Below are 21,867 nucleotides of genomic sequence, written 5' to 3'. Positions count from 1 at the left end.
AGGGAAGCCCCACTCCGAACAGAACTGACCCCAGGAAATGAGCAGCTCCTTCTCCAGCACCTGCTCGTTGAGACCACTGTGCAAGAGTCAGAGAGGCTGGGAGCCCTGAGTGTTTCATGTCACCGGTGAAATAGCTTCTGACCGTATTAAGGAAATAGGAAGTCCAGTGGGAGGTGTGCCCAGAAAAGGCATGTGCCAGCTGCCGTAGCAAACAGCCTGGAACGGTAGCCCTGTGTGGTTATTCTTAATAGTGTCGTGCATGTCATGAACAGAAATTTGCATCTGTGTCAGCAACCTGATGGCTCAAATGGTAAAGAATCTGCCTGCAATGAAGGAGACCTGGGTTTAATCTCTGGGTTGGGATGACCCCCTGGAATAGGAAATGGCAACCCACTCCAGGATTCTTGCCTGGAGAATCCCATGGACAGAGGAGCCTGATGGACCACAGTCCGTGGAGTCACAAAGATTCAGACACAACTTAGAGACTGAACAACAGCAATGATCAATAGTGTACATGTGTCGATCCCAATTTCCCAGTTCACCCCACCTCTGTTTCCCGCTCACTGTCCATACGTAAGGGGGCATATTACTAACACATCATTCACTGTGGCTATTACATTTATGCAGTAATTATATTTCAGTTCAGTTCAGTCACTCAGTCGTGTCCAACTCTTTGCGATCTTATGGATCGCAGCACGCCAGGCCTCCCTGTCCATCACCAACTCCCGGAGTTTACCCAAACTCATGTCCATTGAGTTAGTTATACCAAACTTCACCTGTGAAACAGGATGTTTTATAACTTAATCAATGCAATCACTTCTCCACTGATCTCCAGTAGCATATTGGGCACCACTGGAGATCAGTGGAGAAGTGATTACGTTGATTAAGTTATAAAGCATCCTGTTTCACAGGTGATGTTTGGTTTATCTTCAGAGGACTTGGTCATTCAGGTTTATCATTACAGTGGATAATGTAATTATAATGCATTTATATTATGTACAGCAATATGTATGTAAAGCACAGAGCCTTTCAGCCATAGACCCTTAACCTTCAGCTCAAAAAAGATTCAGTTCATGTCCACCCCGTTTCTTCTGCCAAGTTCAGTTCTTTTTTAATCTCAAGGCATCTTGTGGTTTCTACTGGGGAATCTGACCTAGAAACAGGAATTGCCAAATGAGCACGTGTCTGCTCCTTTCGAGTGTGCAGTTGAGCCAGGTCTGGTGCAGGGTGGGCTTCCTGGCTGTACTGAGTCACCTGTCACACACAGCGTGTGTGGTGTTGAAGAATTGGTGCAGAGGCACGAGGGCTCAAGTACACATTTTGGAGAATGTGTCCTCTGGGCATGAATCCATTTGAAAAATTCTTATTTGCCAAAGGAAGTCATGCCATTCGGCAGGCAGAGCCCTGGAACTCAGATCCCAGATACCCTGTGGTTCTCTGGCAGCCTGACCATGCCAGGGTGCATAGCCTGGTCTCCTCATCAGTGGGTTTCTGTACATAAAACCCCCAGAGTCTCTGAGACCTAAGTTCAGCTCAGTTCAGTTCAGTCGCTCAGTCGTGTCCGACTCTTTGTGACCCCATGAATCGCAGCACGCCAGGCCTCCCTGTCCATCACCAACTCCCGGAGTTCACTCAGACTCACGTCCATCGAGTCAGTGATGCTATCCAGCCATCTCATCCTCGGTCGTCCCCTTCTCCTCCTGCCCCCAATCCCTCCCAGTATCAGAGTCTTTTCCAATGAGTCAACTCTTCGCGTAAGGTGGCCAAAGTACTGGAGTTTCAGCTTTAGCATCATTCCTTCCAAAGAAATCCCAGGGCTGATCTCCTTCAGAATGGACTGGTTGGATCTCCCTGCAGTCCAAGGGACTCTCAAGAGTCTTCTCCAACACCACAGTTCAAACGCATCAATTCTTCAGTGCTCAGCCTTCTTCAAAGTCCAACTCTCACATCCATACATGACCACAGGAAAAACCATAGCCTTGACTAGACGGACCTTAGTCAGCAAAGTAATGTCTCTGCTTTTGAATATGCTATCTAGGTTGGTCATAACTTTTCTTCCAAGGAGTAAGCGTCTTTTAATTTCATGGCTGCAGTCACCATCTGCAGTGATTTTGGAGCCCAAAGAATTAAGTCTGACACTGTTTCCACTGTTTCCCCATCTATTTCCCATGAAGTGATGGGACAGATGCCATGATCTTCGTTTTCTGAATGTTGAGCTTTAAGCCAACTTTTTCACTCTCCACTTTCACTTTCATCAAGAGGCTTTTTAGTTCCTCTTCACTTTCTGCCATAAGGGTGGTATCATCTGCATATCTGAGGTTATTGATATTTCTCCCAGCAATCTTAATTCCAGCTTGTGTCTCTTCCAGTCCAGCGTTTCTCATGATGTACTCTGCCTAAAGCAGGTGCAATTTGAGTTCTGTTACTTGAGCTGAGCGTTGCTTGTATATGAAATTGGCTTAAATACATAATTTTCATGGTCATCACAGACCATCAAGAAGATACTAAACATACTGCGCTCAAGAGTATGTATGAGCCATCATCCTGCCCCCCCTTTTTTCTACTATTTACCAATCCATTTGGGGTCTTCCTGGTTGGTAAAGAACTCGCCTGCCAACACAGGACATGTAGGTTCGATCCTTGGTTGGGAAGATCCCTGGGAGGAGGGCATGGCAACTCACTCCAGTATTCTTGCCTGGAGAATCCCACGGACAGAGAAGCCTGGTGGGCTACAGGCCATGGGGCCACAGAGAGGCAGACATGACTGCACACACACATGCACGCACTGATCCGCTCACCAGGCACAATTTGCCTTCTGCCAGCAGACCATTGTGCAGGATTGTACAAGCCGACTAGTGATCCGTGCCCTCCAAAAGCCTAAAGCAAGGTGAGGTAGACATGGCATGCGAGAGGTCAAGCAGTGAGGGCTGCAAGCTTGGCAAGATGTGCAAGGAAGATCAGGGAAGGCTTTTGGAAGGAGACAGAATTGGTGTGCGGATACCATTCTGTTTAGCCATCCTTAGCTGGTGCTATCAGATGCCCTTCCAAGCGCTGGATGGTGACGTGTGCACCTCACTGATTTGTGGCTGTTCTCTGCCATCAGCCTGAGCCCCTAGCTGGACCAGGTAGGCACATGGGTGATTTTAAGGGTTTAAAGAATATCAAAGCAATAGTTGCTTAAAGATCATCTGATGTGGTGATTGTCAGACTGTCCCCCAGGAGCCCCAGCAGGTTGGAGCATCATTTCTTACCAATTTTGTTTATTGTCATTCTTCTTAAGATTTTTGTTTGTGTGACCAAAAGTATCTGAAACCCATTGATCTTCAGCTGAACTGCCTCCTCATTACCACCCTTAAACACACACACACACACACACACACACACATACACCAAAGTTATGTATGCAAGTGATAGCTGGCATCTGGGTGTCTTGAGATTTGGCCAAGACCACATGTGAATCAGGGAAAGAGATATTTTGAATTTTCCTTTCTTGACATGCATGGTGCCAGATATGCTGAACAGTTTGAGGAGAGTTTTATTATCCCATTTTATAGGTGAGAAAACTGAGACTCAGGAACTTGAAAAATTTGCTCCACATCAAACCACTTGTGAATGACAGGGCCAAGACCCTGGCTGGAGGTTCCCCCACTGCCGCAACTCATGTTCTCCCAGGTTATCTGAGCTGCCCTGGCTTCAAGAGTCCCGCCTGGCTGCGGTCCCCGGGTCGGCTTCCTGTCTGTCAGGGAGGATGGGTTTGCTTCTGGAAAAGCCTGCACCGGAGTCTGGACAGGTCCTGCCTGTGACGCCATCATCACAGCCAGCGTGTGGTCTACCTTCCAGATGACTGACCCAGCGTTACTTCCGAAGGGTCTTCCCTTTGTCTTAACCACTGCTGTCTGATCAGCCTGAAATAGTGATGCAACCTCTAAGCATGCTTGTTCATCCTGGGTATATCATTGCGTGCATGCGTGCCAAAGTCATCAGTCATGTCCGACTCTGCAACCCAATGGACCCTAGCGCACCAGGCTCCATAATACTGGAGTGAGTCACCACACCCTCCTGCAGAGGATCTTCCTGACCCAGGAATCAAACCCATGTCTCTGAAGTCTGCATTGGCAGGTTCTTTACCACTAGCACCACCTGAGAGGCCTGGGAATATCCTTGGTAGTAAGGACATACTGGCTGATGTAGTTAAATAACTCAAGAAAATTCTGTAAAAGACAAAAAGCATGTGACACTGAATATAATTCTCAAGTCCAGTTTGATCTGAAATGATGTCTACATTTGGGTATTTGAGTTGGTGTTATAGCTGGAAGGGTTTTTCTTATTCATTCAACAAACATCATTGGAGCACCTGTTATGACCTAGAAAGTCCACTGGTGCTGGGTCTCTGAGCACAGTCAAGAAGACCTTCTGTTCTCTAGAAACTTAAAAGCTAGTACACAAAAAAGAAGGAATATGTATTGTTTTAAAATATAGAATAGTAACCACTTGGAATAAAGTACTGTGAGTCATGGAAGCTAAAAAAAAAAAAATGTCTGGCATGTACAACTTGAATAGTAATTTTATTTCTTAGCTGCCAAATACCAACCTTATCTCCAGAATGTGCCCTATTCATTCTTCCATGACGTTATTAAGGTTAATATCAACTGTGATTCTTGTGTGCCATTTTCATGCTACTAGGCTGACCCCCCACACTCCCTCAGTGCAGTTTTGGGCTTGTATTGCTTCGAAGAACAACTTGAAACATAGTAGTGCTAAAGTTTGGGTGGATATCAGAATCATTTTGTTAGGATTCACCCGAACACCAGAACCTAACCCCCAACTTGGGCTTCCCTGATGGCTCAGATGGTAAAGAATAAACCTATGACAAACCTAGACAGCATATTAAAAGAGCAGAGACATCACTTTGCTGACAAAGGTCCATATATCAAAGCTATGGTTTTTCCAATAGTTATGGATGGATATTGAGGGTTGGACCATGAAGAAGGCTGAGCGCTGAAAAACTGATGCTCTCAAGAGAAGACTCTTGAGAGTCCCTTAGACTGCAAAGAGATCAAACCAGTCAATCCTCAAGGAAGTCAACCCTGAATATTCATTGGAAGGACTGACGCTGAAGCTGAAGTTCCAATACTTTGGCCACCTGATGCAAAGAGGCAACTCATTGGAAAAGACCCTGATGTTGGGAAAGATTGAGGGCAGGAGGAAAAGAAGGCAACAGAGGATGAGATGGTTGGATGGCATTGTCAGCTCAATGCACAAGAGTTTGAGCAAACTCCAGGAGATAGTGATGGACAGGGAAGCCCAGCTAACTGCAGTCCATGGGGTCACAGAGAGTCAGACAGGACTAAGAGACTCAACAACAACCCCCAACATTACTACATCAAAACTCTACCAGGTGGGCTTTGGGGAGCCAGTGTATGGTACATTTCTCAGATATTCTGATGCTCAGACAAGTCTGAGAATCATTGAAAATGCCTTTGATGAAGATGTTTAATCCCCAGACACGGGATACTGTGGCTTTGAATTCCTTAGAAATGAAGGCAGGATTGGTAGCAGATTCATCTAGGGCACTTGCTGGACCCTGATGTGTCTTATTCATCTTCAAGTCAAGGGCCATCCAGGGGAAGGTACTTTGCTATTTCACCTTCATCACTTTCTCCCCGAGGCAGCCTCCACATGGATGACGCCTGAATCCTCCATTTCTCAGGCACATCCCCTCTGCTGTGCGGTTACCTTCGCCTTGACTGAGTGCTTTACGGGAATTTCAGGTGGAGGCCGCAATAACTACATCTGCATCCCCCTGGGTGATGAGCAGGGATGGTGCAGAAGTTGGGCGGTGTTTGTGCAGCAGGCTTCCTTGGACCCACCCTTCAACCATGCTCAGGTTACTCTATTGCATGGGTCCTGCCCGAGCTCTGACATCAAGAGTACTGGGTTCCAGGCCCAGCCCTGAGGCCCTGGACTAGCCTGTCTCCAGCCTCCCATCTCAGTGTCATTGCAAATATGTCTACCTCGTAGACCTGTAGTGAGAAAACAGTACTTAACGTGCTTAATATCCTACCAGAAAAATTGTGCTTACAAATGGGAGTTGTTCTTCTTCCTGGTAGCGTTAAACAGCTCTAAGGAAAACAGCTGAGTTTTCAGCCTCTGCCACAAGTGCAGAGTCTCCGGCCCCCTGGGAACCCACCTCCCATGTGTCGCTGTCTCCCAGCCCTGTGCCCCTCCCTCCATTCATCATGGGGTTCTCGGCAGAGGAAAGCCCACATGGATCCAGGAACCGTGCACCCCTCTTTGCGTCCTCCCTCTCTTCCCTTCCCCTTCTTTCTGTATCCCGCTCATTCAGAACTGCTCTCTGGGACTCCATGCAGTGACTGGGTGGGCTCTGTGCTAAGTCGCTCAGTTGCGTCCAACTCTGTGACGCCATGGACTGTAGCCCACCGCACTCCTCTGTCCGTGGGGATTCTCCAGGCAAGAATACTGGAATGGGTTGCCATGCTCTCCTCCAGGGAATCTTCCCGACCCAGGAATCAAACTGGGGTCTCCTTACTGCAGGCAGATTCCTTACCAGCTGCGCTGCCAGGGAAGCCTGAGTGAGTGGGTACCAGACACTAAAGGCCAAAAATGGCTTGACTCTCCAAGAGTGTATCTGCCCTGATGGGACGTCTTCAAGGTCACGGAGCTCCCAAGTCCCCAGGCTTCCTTCCTAATGCAGCAAGTTGTGCTCTTCTGAGGTGGATGAAGATGGCAACCTGAGGCAATCCTACTGGACTAGCTTTAGGAAGTTAAGAAGCAGCAGCTGATTTAATGGGCATAGGCAGCAGCTGTCAGTGGGATTCTTATAAGCTCAAGGCTGCAGCTTTCTCAAGTGACCGTAAGGATGCACTGTTGGCATTTTGGGTTTTGACCATCTGCAAAACACCTTCCTGCAATGCAGGGGACCTGGGTTCAATCCCTGGGTTGGAAAGATCCCCAGAGAAGGGGATCCCACTCCAGGAAATCCCATGGACAGAGGAGCCTGGCGGATCACCATCCATGGAGTCTGAAGAGTCAGACATGGCTGAGTGAGCGAGCACGCACGCCCACACCCCGCACTGGAAATGCTTTTTTATAACTGAAACGTCTGCCCTTCCCAGATACCTGGCCGTGGGCTCTGTTTAGATGGTGGGCACCTTCAATAGCTGCACGAATGGTAGTTTCTCCCGGAAGGGTCCATGACCACGTGGATGTTTTCCCCGCTTTGGTTTCCCCTTGCCGGCCTGCCTGGCACACAGGAGGAGGGGTCTTCGCAGGGCTGACCTGTGTTGGTTTGGGCGCGTGCGATCGCTGACCTTGTTCTTGGCTCTAACAGACCCGTCTCTCTCCCGCAGCTTCGGCATGGTCCACGACGGAGAGGGCAACGTGTGCAAGAAGTCGGAAGGCCACATAATGTCCCCCACGTTGGCAGGACGCAACGGGGTCTTCTACTGGTCCCCCTGCAGCCGCCAGTACCTGCACAGGTTTTTAAGGTACGAGCCCCGCGGCTGGCTGCGTGTCTCCTGGTGCCTTGGACGCTCACGGCTGGGTCCGCCGAGTCCCGTCGGAGCAGTCCCCAGACTCAGGGGTACCGGCCGCTCCCCTCCTTACTGTGTAGCCAGGTTCCTAAGGGGCCTTGGCGCATGAGCCATCTGTGGTCCGGGGGTTGGGGTCCCCCATTGTAAAGGAGATGCAAAGAGCATGCTTCCTTATTTTCAAAATACTTGCATGCTGGCTGGAAATGGGAGGGAAGTGGCTACTTAAGTCTCTTTAAACACACTCACATGTCTGAGCTTCGTCAAGGAGAGCGTGAGAATCATCGCTCTTATTTCAATTATATGTTCTTGGGGAAAAAACTTAACCCATGAAACCACCTTACCTTAAGAATTTATAGCAGATTATCGCAAGAAAAAAATTAGTAGACTTGGAAGTCAGAGAGAGAAAAGAAATGAAGGAAGACCAGGGGAAACATACAAATATATGGGCTTCCCACGTGGCACCAGTGGTGAAGAACCTGCCCGCCAGTGGAGGGGACATAAGAGATGCAGGTTCCATCCCCGGGTGGGGAAGAGCCCCTGGAGGAGGGCGTGGCAGCCCACTCCGGTATTCCTGCCTGGAGACTCCCATGAACAAAGGAGCTTGGTGGGCTACAGTCCATAGCGTCACAAAGAGTGGGACACGACTGAAGCAATTTATCTCATATAGATTGTAAAGGACAGCCTTTGGCTGTGATGTTGAAGCTTAAAATTAGGCTAAGGTGTTTCTAGAAACCAACACAAGTATTTCAAGGTAAGCAAAGTTTTCCTAGCACAGAATTCTTTAGAAATATAAAAACTGTATATATGTGTATGTAAACACAATTGCAGATTTATATAGCTACATACATTTATAAGGGCCTCCGGGGTAACTCAGCTGGTGAAGAATCTGCCCACAATGCAGGAAATCTGGTTTGATTTTCTTTTTTCCTGTTGCACAAATTAATTCGTCTTGTTCCCTGACCACCATTTGGGCAGGGTCACGGGTGTTTTCCTCTTGGCTGTGCTCCCAGTGCGTTGCTTATCATCCGATGGGCAGCTTCCCATGCCCACCTGTGATAGCAAGCCAGTGGCCCGTTTCCCTTTCCTTCTGCCTTTTCCAGCGCTTCTCCAGACCTCATAGCATGCCTTCTGAGTTGCATCCTGACCGCCAGCCTGCAGCTGTGGTCCTCCCTCACAGCCTTACCCTGAGACCTCAGCCAAGATGGTACATTTTACCACCTGAAGGAATGGTGGCTGCTTTCCATATCCTGTGCCACCCTGGAAGGGTGAGAATTTTGTGGATGATATCTGTATCCTGGGCCTCTCTGGTGGCTCAGTGGTAAAGAACCTGCCTGCCAACTCAGGAGACATGGGTTCGATCCCTGGGTTAGGAAGATCCCCTGGAAGCAGGCACGGCAACCTGCTCCAGTACTCTTGCCTGGAGAATCCCATGGACAGAGGAGTCTAGTGGGCTTCAATCCATGGGGTTCTAAAAGAGTCGTACAGGACTAAGTGACTAAACAACAAGAATAACAAATCTATATCCTGTAATATAAACCTGTACTCTAGGGATATACACTTGATCGCTTTTTAAAATTTCTGTTCCCAGAAGGGCAGCATTCACACTCTTCTTCAACTGACACCACACAATGGGTCCTTTCAACATTTGCTTTTCCCTGTACAGTGTTCTCTTGGAGCCAGGTTGGGGATTGTCAGCACTGTTTTTAGCTGCTTCATGTAGCTGCTCAAATTTTTAGGGGTGTGTGTGTGTGTCTGTGTGTGTGTGTGTGTGAAGGATTCTGCTTTCTCTAACAAAGAAGTGTATTGACAAGGAAATTTTTTAATGTTTTTATATCTCAAATCCTTTGTATAAATTTTATATCCTTAAAAATTTAATTCTTTTTCATCTTACTGGTCTTGATGAAGATATGTAAACATTATAAAATTTTTGAAATGTGCTCTGAAAACCTGAAAAGTGCAGGCATCAGGGACGCAAAGTGTGGGCTTGCAGGGAAAATCAGCTTCATGAAAGGGTTTGGGTTTTTAACTGCCAAGAAATATAGAACTCATGGAAAGAGAGCAGTCCTAGTCTGAGAGAATAATTCTCTCCATGACATTAATCATGGGTGCAATCGTCAAATCAAAATGTGACCCTGGGAATGACTGATAAGAGTCTGGAGCCCAAAGCTGTTTTGTTCAGTGATACTGGAAGGTTAAATGCATGCTGCAGTACGCTTATTGATTTTTGTGCCGATTAGTAAAACTCTTCTCTAGCCATGCAGTAATAAACAGTTGCTTTCAGGGAGTTTACTAATTTCTTTGCACCACATAATAATAAAAATGCAAGATTTTTTTTCATGCTCAGAAATGTGTTTTCTTGGAAGATCAAGTTTTCCAAGAAAGCCTCTCATTGTCAAATTCACTCTTCAGATTCTTAGTACTTGAGGTGTCTGTTTGTGAACTGAATGTGCCCACAGTGTTTCAACCCTGATTTTTCGTTGGCTGAATGACCCTGAATCCATCTTCTTTTACATGTTTTCTGACTCCCTAACTTTTAAGTAATCAAAACACTGTTATATTCACCACCAGTTAGTCAGCAGTTTGGATGTGATCCCGACAATGAGTAAGGACAAGTGACCAACTTTTCAAAGATGAATCTGCTTTCTTTTATTAGCAGTTTAGCATTGGGTATACAGAAAAATTATATATAATAAGGGAACTCAATTGGTCTGAAGTTGTCAGCACAACTTTTCTCTATACTTAGTAGGTAAGTGTTTACAGTAAATTCCTCAGACTCATGAGTAAAGACATATGTCACTTCCTGCAGACAGACAGACAGACTTCATCACATTTACTCATGTCTGTATCTGGGAGGCCTAGGACTTAGGGAAATTTTAGCTCATTATTTTAAACTTAATGGCAACATGGGCTCATCTTCAATTTGCTGCTTGAAAGTTTGAATCATGAACTGCTGATCAGAGAACATCGCCTCCCCTCTCATCACGAAACTGAACTGAACTGAAACATTTGTTCAGTCGTGTCCAACTCTGCGACCCCAGGGACTGTAGCCCGCCAGGCTCCTCTGTCCATGGGATCCTCCAGGCAAGAATGCTGGAGTGGAGTGCCGCTGCCTTCTCCAGGGGACCTTCCTGACCCAGGGATCAAACCCAGGTCTCCTGCGTTGCAGGCAGAGTCTTTACTGTCTGAGCCACGAGGGAAGCCCTCTCATAACATAATCCACATTCATACATGAGAAAGGTCATTGCGGGGAAGCAGGAGTTTAAAGGGGCACAGATGCCCTGGCGTGCCCCAGACCACCCTGTGGATGAGAAAATTTGATTTGGCCTGAAAGAGTCTGTTTGGGGGCATAAGAGAAACAAGACACTTCAGTTTATATCTTGCCCTTCTGTTTAATGTTGATCTTAAGAAAAACAAGCCCTCGAGTCACGGCTAAGTGTAGTTTTTGTGAGACGGCAGGACAAGCACTTTCCCGTAGATCCGCCAGGGAATCAGTTCATGTGCCAACCTGGACTTTCCCGTGTAAGCCTGGGAGACCTTGACCATGGCAAGTAGGTAGCCTTTTCTGATGGCCCGTGTCCTCTCTTGGAAGAAGAGGTGGTGAAGGTTAAAAAAAAAAAAAAATCCCTGGAGGTCTTTAACCTGTTATGGTTCATGAGTCATAGCGGGGAAAAGGACTTTGAGATTTTCTTATAGAACTTCTTGCTTGGCCTAATATTCTTCATTAATGTTATTTTTTTGCTGTGCTTGACCACATATATAATATATATATGTACCAAATTATAAGCTCAATAACATTGTACAGCCTGGGGGGCTACAGTCCATAGGGTCACAGAGTGGGACGTGACTGAAGCGACCTGGCACACACGCGCACACACTTCAGTGTAACTCCCACGGAGGGCACATCACGATGGCCAAGTCATGGAGGCAGCCTGAGCGTCCTTCGGGGGGGAAGCGTAAAGAGGATTTGGTACATAGAAGGTATATGTGATGTTTATATGTGTGTATGCACTGGTGTGTGTGTGTGTGCGCGTGTGTTTAGTCGCTACGCGGTGTCTGACTCTTTGCGACCTCATGGACTTTAGCCCGCCAGGCTCCTCTGTCCATGGGATTCTCCAGGCAAGAATACTGGGCTGGGTCATCATTTCCTCCTCCAAGGGATCTTCCCACCCCAGGGATAGAACACAAGTCTCCCGAGTCTCAGCACTGGCAGGCGGATTCTTTACCACCGGCGCCACCTGGGAAGCTCATATGACTGTGTCTGTATCTACCCACGCACACAGTGGAATATCGTTCAGCCCGGAGAAAGAGGGAAGTTCCATCATGTGTGACAACGTAGATGAGTTTTGAGGGCATTATGGAACGTGTGAAAAGAGTCAGAGAAAGACAGACATGGTATGATTTCACGAATGTGTGGCATGTTGAAAAGAAAAACAGAAAGAGAGAACAGATTGTTATTTTGGGGTGAGTAGGGTGAGGTAAAGATTCCCCTCAAGGTGAACAACCCCACAAAGAAAAGTTGGGAGATGCCTAAGGTGACCTACTGCTGTGGAATTTGTTGTGATTACAGAAGTGTTTTATTTTTGTTTCTTTGCTGCTAACGTTTGCTTATGGAAATTTATAAGCAAAATTTAGTTGCTATTTGCAAACGCTTGCTTGTCCTCCTCCCTCCCAATGCAAAATTATCCCGAAGCATGTCTCTGTAGGGAAGAGAATGCCCTGTTGGTGGAGGAAGACATCCCTAATTGGTAGTTAACCATCTGCTAGTGAACTGAAGGAGAGAATGAGCTTCTTCTAGGCCTGGGAATCTAGTCAGAAGTCAGCCTCCATATAGAGCATTTCTGATGGAAATCACGACACATGTTCCATGTGGAAGCTGGAGGCTATTGTGCAGGAAAGGGAGGAAGGAAAAAATCACAGCCTTTGAAACGAGTTGATCACATTTCTGCTGTTAACAACGCTCATTTCATCTTTTTATTGTTCCTGGCAAGGAGTGTACTTTAGACGGTGTCTGTTATAGGAGCTTCTCGCCTCGAGCATCTGGTTGTACCATTTCTTCCCACCTTCCCCATGCTAAGTGAGAGATCCCGTGAATGGCAAATGGCCTCCTCGGAAAAGGTGACATAGATGATGAACGCATGGCCCCTATATTGAATACGATTAAGATAAATGTTTTATTTCGACATCAGGGGAAAAAAAAAAAAAGTGTCCCTTCTTCTTTGCACAAGACATGTTGTAGATTTCCATGAGGGGAAACAAAAGGCCTGATTGCGTGTACACCTTTGGTAACTCCTGGCCTCACCAGCAGCTCCTCTGTGTTCCAGCACCGCCCAGGCTACCTGCCTTGCCGACCGGCCAAAGCCCGTGAAGGAGTACAGGTATCCCGAGAAGCTGCCCGGAGAGTTATACGACGCAAACACGCAGTGCAAGTGGCAGTTTGGAGAGAAAGCCAAGCTCTGCATGCTGGATTTCAAAAAGGCAAGCGAGTGTTGGCAAGTGTTCAGTGCGCAATGCTGCATAAAACCGTTTTATTCGGTGAAGCTGACGTTGATGTATGCTGTGTTTATTGGGTACCTACCAAATGTCAAATCCTGTGTGTTAGGGCTGGCCCTGTATAACAGGAAACCCATGTTTTACTGGCAAAGAAGACCGCCGTGGATGCTGCGGTAGGTATCAGCTTTCTCCCGAGTACTGACTTGGCCTCTTGGGTCAGTTCCTTCGGATTTATCATGCGGGAGTTCAGTGAGAGCTCTTGGTTGGTGGAAGCTGGCAAATTAATACATTGCATTCTTTTCAAATGGTGTTTAAGGAACAGTGCTCACTGCCCCTGCGCCCCCACCTTCCTCGGACAGAGACAGAATTTACCATAAGGCCTATCTGGGACTTCTTATCATTAAATTCCTAAAATGAAGTATTTCTAGAGAAGCCTTTCATAGTAGTCCACTGACCCCAGGGACACCAGCAGAGTGGTTTTCTCACATAGATTCCCCATATAACACAGAGACACGTGGTCTTGCTAGACAAGGGAACATGAAGATTTCATAACTCGCTCTACTAAACTGCTCTCAAAGCCACCAATAAATGGAATGAAAGTAGTTGTTTTGGGGGCTTCCCTGGTGGCTCAGTCCATAAAGAATCCACCTGCCAATGCAGGAGACCTGGGGTCGATCCCTGGGTCAGGAAGATCCCCTGGAGAAGGAAATAGCAACCCAGTCCATTATTCTTGCCTGGGAAATCCCACAGACAGAGGGGCTTGACGGGCTACAGTCCATGGGGTCACAAGAGTTTTCTTTTATCCTAGTTTACAATAAAACCAAAAGGAAAGTGGACAAAAATATATAGTCCTCCAGGAATCTCCAACATTTCAGAACATGCTGGGAATATGCCCAATTTAAATCCAACATGATCATCTTCTTTCTTCTAAACTCAAGTAGGTCTCCCCGCAGAGTCAGTTACAACTGTCTGCCAGAACTGGATGTTTATCTCCTCAGCTGGGTAATCTCAGCTTGGAACCAGAATAGTAAATCAGCTAGCGTCAACACAGCATTCCCTGGTGGAGGAATATGTAAGATCCCTGAGAATTTTTTCTGTTACTCTTCTGTTTGCGAAGGAAAAGGAGTCCACATCTGACATTTTCTTTCAAAGGTAGAGTGTTCTACAGCATACTCCTGGTTTCCACACTGTTTTGCTGAGACTGTGGGCTATCATCCGTGGTAAACTAGTGCTGCTTGGAAAATACAAGGAGTGAGTTAAATGCAGCATTTCTTTCTATTCTTGTTATTGTTAAGTCACTAAGTCATGTCCAACTCTTTTGTGACACCATGGACTGTAGCCCGCCAGGCTCCTCTGTCCATGGGATTTCCCAGGCAAGAATACTGGAGTGTATTGCCATTTCCTTTTCCAGACATCTTTCTATTACTGAAGAAATACTTACACTCAGGGAAATGCATTTGTTTTAGATTTACAATTCAACTTTTACCTGGTAACCTTTTATCAAACTGAGGTCCTCTCTTGGTCCTTGCTTGGTAAGAGATTCTGTTAGTTTGTTTAATAATATTATTTACAGCTTCTGTAGCCTCTGCAATATTTGTTACTTGGTATGTAATGATTTCAGAGATGAGTGTTAAAATCTTTAACAAAGATGATATATTTTTCTGTTTTTCCCATCGGTTCTATTAGTTTTTGCTTTGTGTATTTTGAAGCTAGGTTTTTAGGTATATACAAGTTTTGGACTTTTGTCTTCCTGATCCTTTCATTAATGTACGATAACTTTATTTTACTTTTGATACTGTCACTTTGCTTGAATCCTGCTTTATCTCATGCTGATACAGCCACATCAGCTCATTTAAGAACACTCTCCCCATTCTTCACCTGCCCTCTTCTCCGTGTTTTATGTAACATGTGTCTCTTGTAGCATCCTTTAGCTTGATATTGCTTTTGTATCCAGTTGAACAGTTTCTAGCCTTTCACTGGAATGTTTAATCTATATATGTTTAATGTAATTATTGACATGGGGCTTCCCTGGTGGCTCAGATGGTAAAGAATCCCCCTGCAACGCAGGAGACCTGAGTTTGATCCCTGGGTTGGGAAGATCCCCTGGAAGAGGGCATGGCAACCCACTCCAGTATTCTTGCCTGAAGAATCCCCACAGACAGAGGAGCCTGGCAGGTTATAGTCCACGGGGTCGCAATGAGTCGAGCACGACCAAGCGATAAGCACGACAATCATTGACACAGTGGATTTAAATCTCCCATTTTGCTGTTTGTTTCCTGTTCTCATTCCTTTTTTGTGTCCGTTTTCTTTTGAATTAAATCTCTTTGCAAAAATTCTATTTTTTGAACCAGTTCGCTTTTCAGCTGTCTTTTTCTGGTACTTTTAGTGGTTGCTCTAAAGCTGCATCTGTAACTTGCAACCTGTGTAGGATTAGCATCAGGTCACTTTATACAAAATGCGGGATCCTTACAACAAATGGGTCCATGGGGGCTTCTTTCACACTTGGTCCTATCATCATGATGTATTTTATTTCTTTTGCAAGCTATGAGCCACATGGCACACTGTTACAATTTTTGTTTTAGAATAATTCACTATTTTTAAATGACATAGAGGCACCTTTTATGCTAACCCACACATTGGCCATTTATTATTCATGCTTCTCCTTACAGGTCAGTTTCACACTATGTCATTCCCTTGCGGCCTGAAGAACTTCCTTCAGCGTTTCTGTAGGAGAAACCTGTGGCCGTAAAGAATCTCGGGTTTTCTTTATCTGAAAAGCGTCATTAATTTACCCTCAGTTCTGAAGAACAGTTTTTTGTGAATATAAAATTCTAAACAGTTCATTCTTTGTTCCTTTTTCTCCCTTTAGACCCTTTAAAGATATAGTTCCATTTTCGTCTGGACTCAGCTGTTTCTAATAAGAGTTTGTCATCATTTGCATCTTTCTGCTAACATTCCTGATCGTTTATTTAGACAATTCATCAAACTTTGCATTTGGTTTAAGTTTCATACTAGAATCACCATTTGGTTCTTTTTTATGGTCTGTATTTCTCTAGAGAATATCCCATTTGTTCACTTAGGTCCATTTTTTGAATATATTATAACATATCACTTGCGTTGCAATTATATATTGTGATATATTGTTATTTTATGTTAAGTATATTCATATTACATTGTTATAGTAGGTGAATTCTTTTGATCCCCCAAGCCTTTGTTTTATTATTCCATTTTTTTGTTTAGTCACTCAGTCATACCTGACTGTGACCCCATAGACTGTAGCCCTCCAGGCTCCTCTGTCCATGGGATTCCAGGCAAGAATGCTGGAGTAGGTAGCAATTTCCTTCTCCAGAGGATCTTCCAGACCCAGAAATTAAACCTGAGTCTCCCATATTGCAGGCAGATTCTTTACCATCTGAGCCACCATTGTTCTTCCTTAGGGCTCATCTATTCGGGGTTTTCCTTAGCTCTAAGGCACAGCCTGTACTCTACCTATTAGACACCTTGTGGTTCTTACTCATAAGACGTGGACTTTGGGCTTCCCACAGGATGCCCAGATGCTCACTGTATTTCTTCACACTTTGAGTGGGCCAGAACACTGCTTTTTCCCAGCACTGTGTATCCGCAGTCTTCCAGCCCTTATCAGCTTTCAGCTCAAAGATGCTGTGCTCTGCCAGGCCACTTGGAGTCTCATCCTGTGTATCAGCCATTCACCCCTTAGATAAGGACCTGCAGGGAATCTTCAGGGCTCCCTATTCAGTTTAGTTTTTTTCCTTTCTGGCCATCATCCCACAAATTCTGGTTACTTCTGCAGCCCGGACTTGGGTCTCTGCACTCTCAGTTCGGCGAGACCACTGTTGTCTGCATAGGATCCGCATTTCTGTGCCATGGTGGGCAAAATGTACCCAGGCAGGGAGCTGGGCAGAGGTGGCACTCACCTGATGAATTTCTCTTCTCTTGAGAGCTATGTACTGTGTTGCTTGTTGCAAGAGTCTGAAATGATTAGCCAGTTTTATAGCTTTTAAATGTAGAAAAGTAAGCCTAGTACCAGTTACTTCACCATAAACAATTGAGAAGATACCTTTTGAAAAAAACAATCCATCAAAGTCAGTATTGGAACATCTTTCCCTATGATGTGAAATTATTTTTTAATGCAAATAAAATTGACATAGTTTTCCTTTTAGAAGTTAAATTCTGCTCACGTGCCCAAAGCTTCTAATATAAAGAATCTCAACTTTAGATACAGAGTGACAATTAGATTCTATATATTCCACATGAATTGAAGCATCTCAGGAAATTCTCAATCATAAAATTTAATTTTTCAAACGACCGCCTGCTGAAATCTTATGAGTCTATTTGATTAAGTTGAAATGTAAAGATCTTGAACTTTTCTGATGGGAGAATATAAAATAATAAATAACAGAAAAACTACCCAGTGCCTAAGCTAACCCTTGGCACTTAAGACCCACTTAAGGATGAAACCTGGGGAGATGTTGAGGGACAGAGAGGCCTGGCGTGCTGCAGTCCGTGGGGTCACAAAGAGTCAGACACGACTGGGCAACTGAACAACAACAGTTGCTTTATAGTGATGTGTACTTTTGTGTACAGCAAAGTGAATCAGCTCTATGTTCACATGTCTCCTCTTTTTTTAATTTCCCTCCCAGTTAAGTCAACACAGAGCATTAGGTAGAGTTCTCTGTGCTATACAGTAGGTTCTCATTCAGTTCAGTTCAGTTCAGTTCAGTCGCTCAGTTGTGTCCGACTCTTTGCGACCCCATGAATCGCAGCACGCCAGGCCTCCCTGTCCATCACCAACTCCCGGAGTTCACCCAAACTCATGTCCATCGAGTCGGTGATGCCATCCAGCCATCTCCTCCTCTGTCGCCCCCTTCTCCTCCTGCCCCCAGTCTCTCCCAGCATCAGAGTCTTACAGGTTCTCATTAGTTGCCTATTTTATGAAAGTGGAACTGTACTCACGCAGCATCAGTAATGTATACGTGTCGGTCCCAGTCTCCCAGTTCAGCCAGCTCCCCTTCCCCCTTCAGTGCCCATTCGTTTGTTCTTTCTATCTCTGCTTTGCCAACAGGATCATCTATACCATTTTTAGTTATTTTGAACACTGTGTCTTTGTTAAGTTCCTATCTGCTTCATCAACATTGCTTGGTGTCCTGAACTGACAATCCGAGGTGCAGCATGTGAGAACTGGAAATCTGACCGCCTTAGTGTCCTGGGCACTGTTGGCAAATTGGGACGCCCCCCGCCACCGGGCCTGCCCCACCCCCTCCAGCATTTACTGCATTCCACATCCCTATCCCTGGAACCATGATTTAATAGTATCTTTGTTCCAAGAGGACCCTAAAGTTTTATTAAGAATATAATGATCATATTGCTAGTTTAATACCACCCTTGGACTTAATGCAGAAGTTAGCAGTAAAGTCAAAATATGATAAAACCAAGAGGGAATAACTGGATTTGAGTTGTTTAGATAACAAAATAAACATCATTTGAGATGCTAGGGTTTCTACTTGTTTCCAGGATAGAATGTCACATTGTTATTGAGTGGCCAGCGTTCACATAAAGACACCGAAGCCTCGAATACTTTCTGACATGTTAGAACACAATAACGTGAATTATATATTTCAAGGCTCTTGTAACTCTTGATGTATTTCTACCTGGGGGCCTAGAATTGGGGACTGAGCAGTTTGAAGTATGGGGCTGAAATACACAGATGGCATAAACTGGGCACAGGCTGAAGAAGAGACACATCATGTGATTTAGTGGTGTGCTGACGGCCACCAGCCTCCTCTACATGGGAGCTTCTCACTTAAAAAACTTAAAAACAGTCACTTTCATTAGTATCTTCCATCTATATGTCTATATTCTGCAGAATGTTTCCCAAAACTGTCATGTAAGAAGACTATGAAAATGCTTTTAGCAGTAGTCTCAGTGTAGCATTTTCATATCATAAGGTTACCCTCCTAAATCATCTTAGATGTTTCCATGATCACAATTCACTGATCACCATTATGATCATTTTACACTAAAGAAGTTTCTGCTCACTCTGTCCAACGTTTCCACAGAAACAAACTAACAGATGTTTGACTCACTCAGAAAGCATTTATTGAAAGCCAGCCAGGTGCTAAGCACTGTTCCAGGTATCGATAACAAAAACATAAAAATAATTTAACATTTTAAAGCCCCATTTATTTTACCCTCTTCCATCATCTCTGAAACCGCCCCAGGAATTAGCAGCATTGGCTCCCTCCAGCCACAGCCATGAACCAGGCTGGGAACTGGAAGTGAGCTCACATCTCCTCAGGATCAGAATCGAGAAAGGACACCGGCATGAGTTTGGTGCCTGTCGGGTGCCAAGCCCTGAGGCGGGCACAGGACCTCAGACACTTCATGTGGCCCCTGGGACAAGTTGATGGGCAGCTACATACAAGGACGATACCCGGGTTCTGCCTGCCCAATCTGTCCTGCCCAATTCACACCAGATACCTTCTCAGAAGCCCAAACCCTCCCCTGGGCCTCTATGTTCGTCTCCTGCTAACCCAGCCATAGGAGCTAACCATTCCGCTATCATGCACTTAATCCGTCTGTATGTCCTTCCCTTTGCTTGCGCTTGCCCAGCCGCCGGAATCAGTAGGTCACCCCAGGGCAGGTACCCCTCCCCTGCACCACTGTCTGCGATCTGTGTGTGCCTTGTCATATTTCCACGCCGACCTTGACCCTGGGCCCACGAGTCCTGATCTTAAGGAAGTTCCGTTCGCATCCTGGTTTTCTGTCACGATGTCATCCGTGCAAACAGAGCTCTTCCTAGTTGTCTCTTTGGAGACTTACAGACACCCAGCCCATGATGTGACGGATGCCTTTAGGTCTTCTTATGGCTCTGATCTCTAAACACCCCATTCCGGTCACGAACAGAGACCCCATGCTAATTAACACAGCATGCTAATTAATGTCATGAGAACCAGGCACAACACTGCCCACCAGGCATGACACGTTTGCCCCAGTACCACTTCATGATTCTGCCAGGCTCCAGTGAAAATACAACTTAACAGTACCGTGATGTAACCATAGGAGGTTACTATGAACAACTCAAAATAAAAGCAATGAATTGATACCCAAATTAAAGCACCAAAACTTCTTAAAATTCCATGTTCTGAAAATCTGTCTTGAGACACAGGCGGGGTGGGGGTGGGGGTGGGGCTGAGGGGGGGGTTCTTTAACTACTTTAACTGCTAAATATATAATGACTAAATTTGTGGAGATTTCAGAATTAAGTTTTGTGAAGGTAAAATCCATCTGAATTGCTTAAAGGGAAATCTTTCAATCACTCACTCACAACGCAGAAAGCCTCCTGTGAGCTCATCTCCAGCATCGTTGAAGCAGGAAGTAGAGGCAAAGATGCCGTGAAACCGCAACTGAAACAGGAAGCAGAGGCACAGGCGGCGGGAAGCACCATCTTTCAGACAGACCCATGTGGAAGTTTCGCTGCGTTGCATTTTCTTTATAACAGGAAGCGCCGTCAGTTCAGTTCAGTTCAGTCGCTCAGTCGTGTCCGACTCTTTGCGACCCCATGAATCGCAGCACGCCAGGCCTCCCTGTCCATCACCATCTCCCGGAATTCACTCAGACTTGCGTCCATCGAGTCAGTGATGCCATCCAGCCATCTCATCCTCTGCCGTCCCCTTCTCCTCCTGCCCCCAATCCCTCCCAGCATCAGAGTCTTTTCCAATGAGTCAGCTCTTTACATGAGGTGGCCAAAGTACTGGAGTTTCAGCTTCAGCATCATTCCTTCCAAAGAAATCCCAGGGCTGATCTCCTTCAGAATGGACTGGTTGGATCTCCTTGCAGTCCAAGGGACTCTCAAGAGTCTTCTCCAACACCACAGTTCAAACGCATCAATTCTTCGGTGCTCAGCTTTCTTCACAGTCCAATTCTCACCTCCATACATGACCACAGGAAAAACCATAGCCTTGACTAGACGGACCTTAGTCAGCAAAGTAATGTCTCTGCTTTTGAATATACTATCTAGGTTGGTCATAACTTTTCTTCCAAGGAGTAAGCATCTTTTAATTTCATGGCTGCAGTCACCATCTGCAGTGATTTTGGAGCCCCCAAAAATAAAGTCTGACAGTTTCCACTGTTTCCCCATTTGTTTCCCATGAAGTGATGGGACCAGATGCCATGATCTTCGTTTTCTGAATGTTGAGCTTTAAGCCAACTTTTTCATTCTCCTCTTTCACTTTCATCAAGAGGCTTTTTAGTTCCTCTTCACTTTCTGCCATAAGGGTGGTGTCATCTGCATATCTGAGGTTACTGATATTTCTCCCAGCAATCTTGATTCCAGCTTGTGTTTCTTCCAGTCCAGCGTTTCTCATGATGTACTCTGCATATAAGTTAAATAAGCAGGGTGACAATCTACAGCCTTGATGTACTCCTTTTCCTACTTGGAACCAGTCTGTTGTTCCATGTCCAGTTCTAACTGTTGCTTCCTGACCTACATACAGATTTCTCAAGAGGCAGGTCAGGTGGTCTGGTATTCCCATCTCTTTCAGAATTTTCCACAGTTGATTGTGATCCACACAGTCAAAGGCTTTGGCATAGTGAATAAAGCAGAAATAGATGTTTTTCTGGAACTCTCTTGCTTTTCCCATGATCCAGCGGATGTTGGCAATTTGATCTCTGGTTCCTCTGCCTTTTCTAAAACCAGCTTGAACATCAGGAAGTTCATGGTTCACATGTTGTTGAAGCCTGGCTTGGAGAATTTTGAGCATTACTTTACTAGCATGTGAGATGAGTGCAATTCTGCGGTAGTTTG

At 45.5% G+C, this 21,867-nt stretch overlaps 1 protein-coding gene across 1 annotated transcript in view; it reads left to right on the top strand.

Moving 5' to 3' along the window:
- The window catches only part of ADAMTS16 (ADAM metallopeptidase with thrombospondin type 1 motif 16), a 183,599-nt gene that overhangs the window by 70,625 nt on the left and 91,107 nt on the right, over nt 1–21,867 (top strand). The window contains exons 9-10 of the mRNA XM_042233642.1: nt 7,371–7,508; nt 12,875–13,028. Of these exons, the coding sequence (XP_042089576.1) occupies nt 7,371–7,508; nt 12,875–13,028 (292 nt within the window). The remainder of the gene's footprint in view (nt 1–7,370; nt 7,509–12,874; nt 13,029–21,867) is intronic.

The sequence above is a fragment of the Ovis aries genome, chromosome 16 (genome assembly GCF_016772045.2).
Source record: "Ovis aries strain OAR_USU_Benz2616 breed Rambouillet chromosome 16, ARS-UI_Ramb_v3.0, whole genome shotgun sequence".
NCBI lineage: Eukaryota > Metazoa > Chordata > Mammalia > Artiodactyla > Bovidae > Ovis > Ovis aries.
Note: the sequence above shows the minus strand (reverse complement) of the source record. Positions and strands in the feature narration are given on the sequence as shown.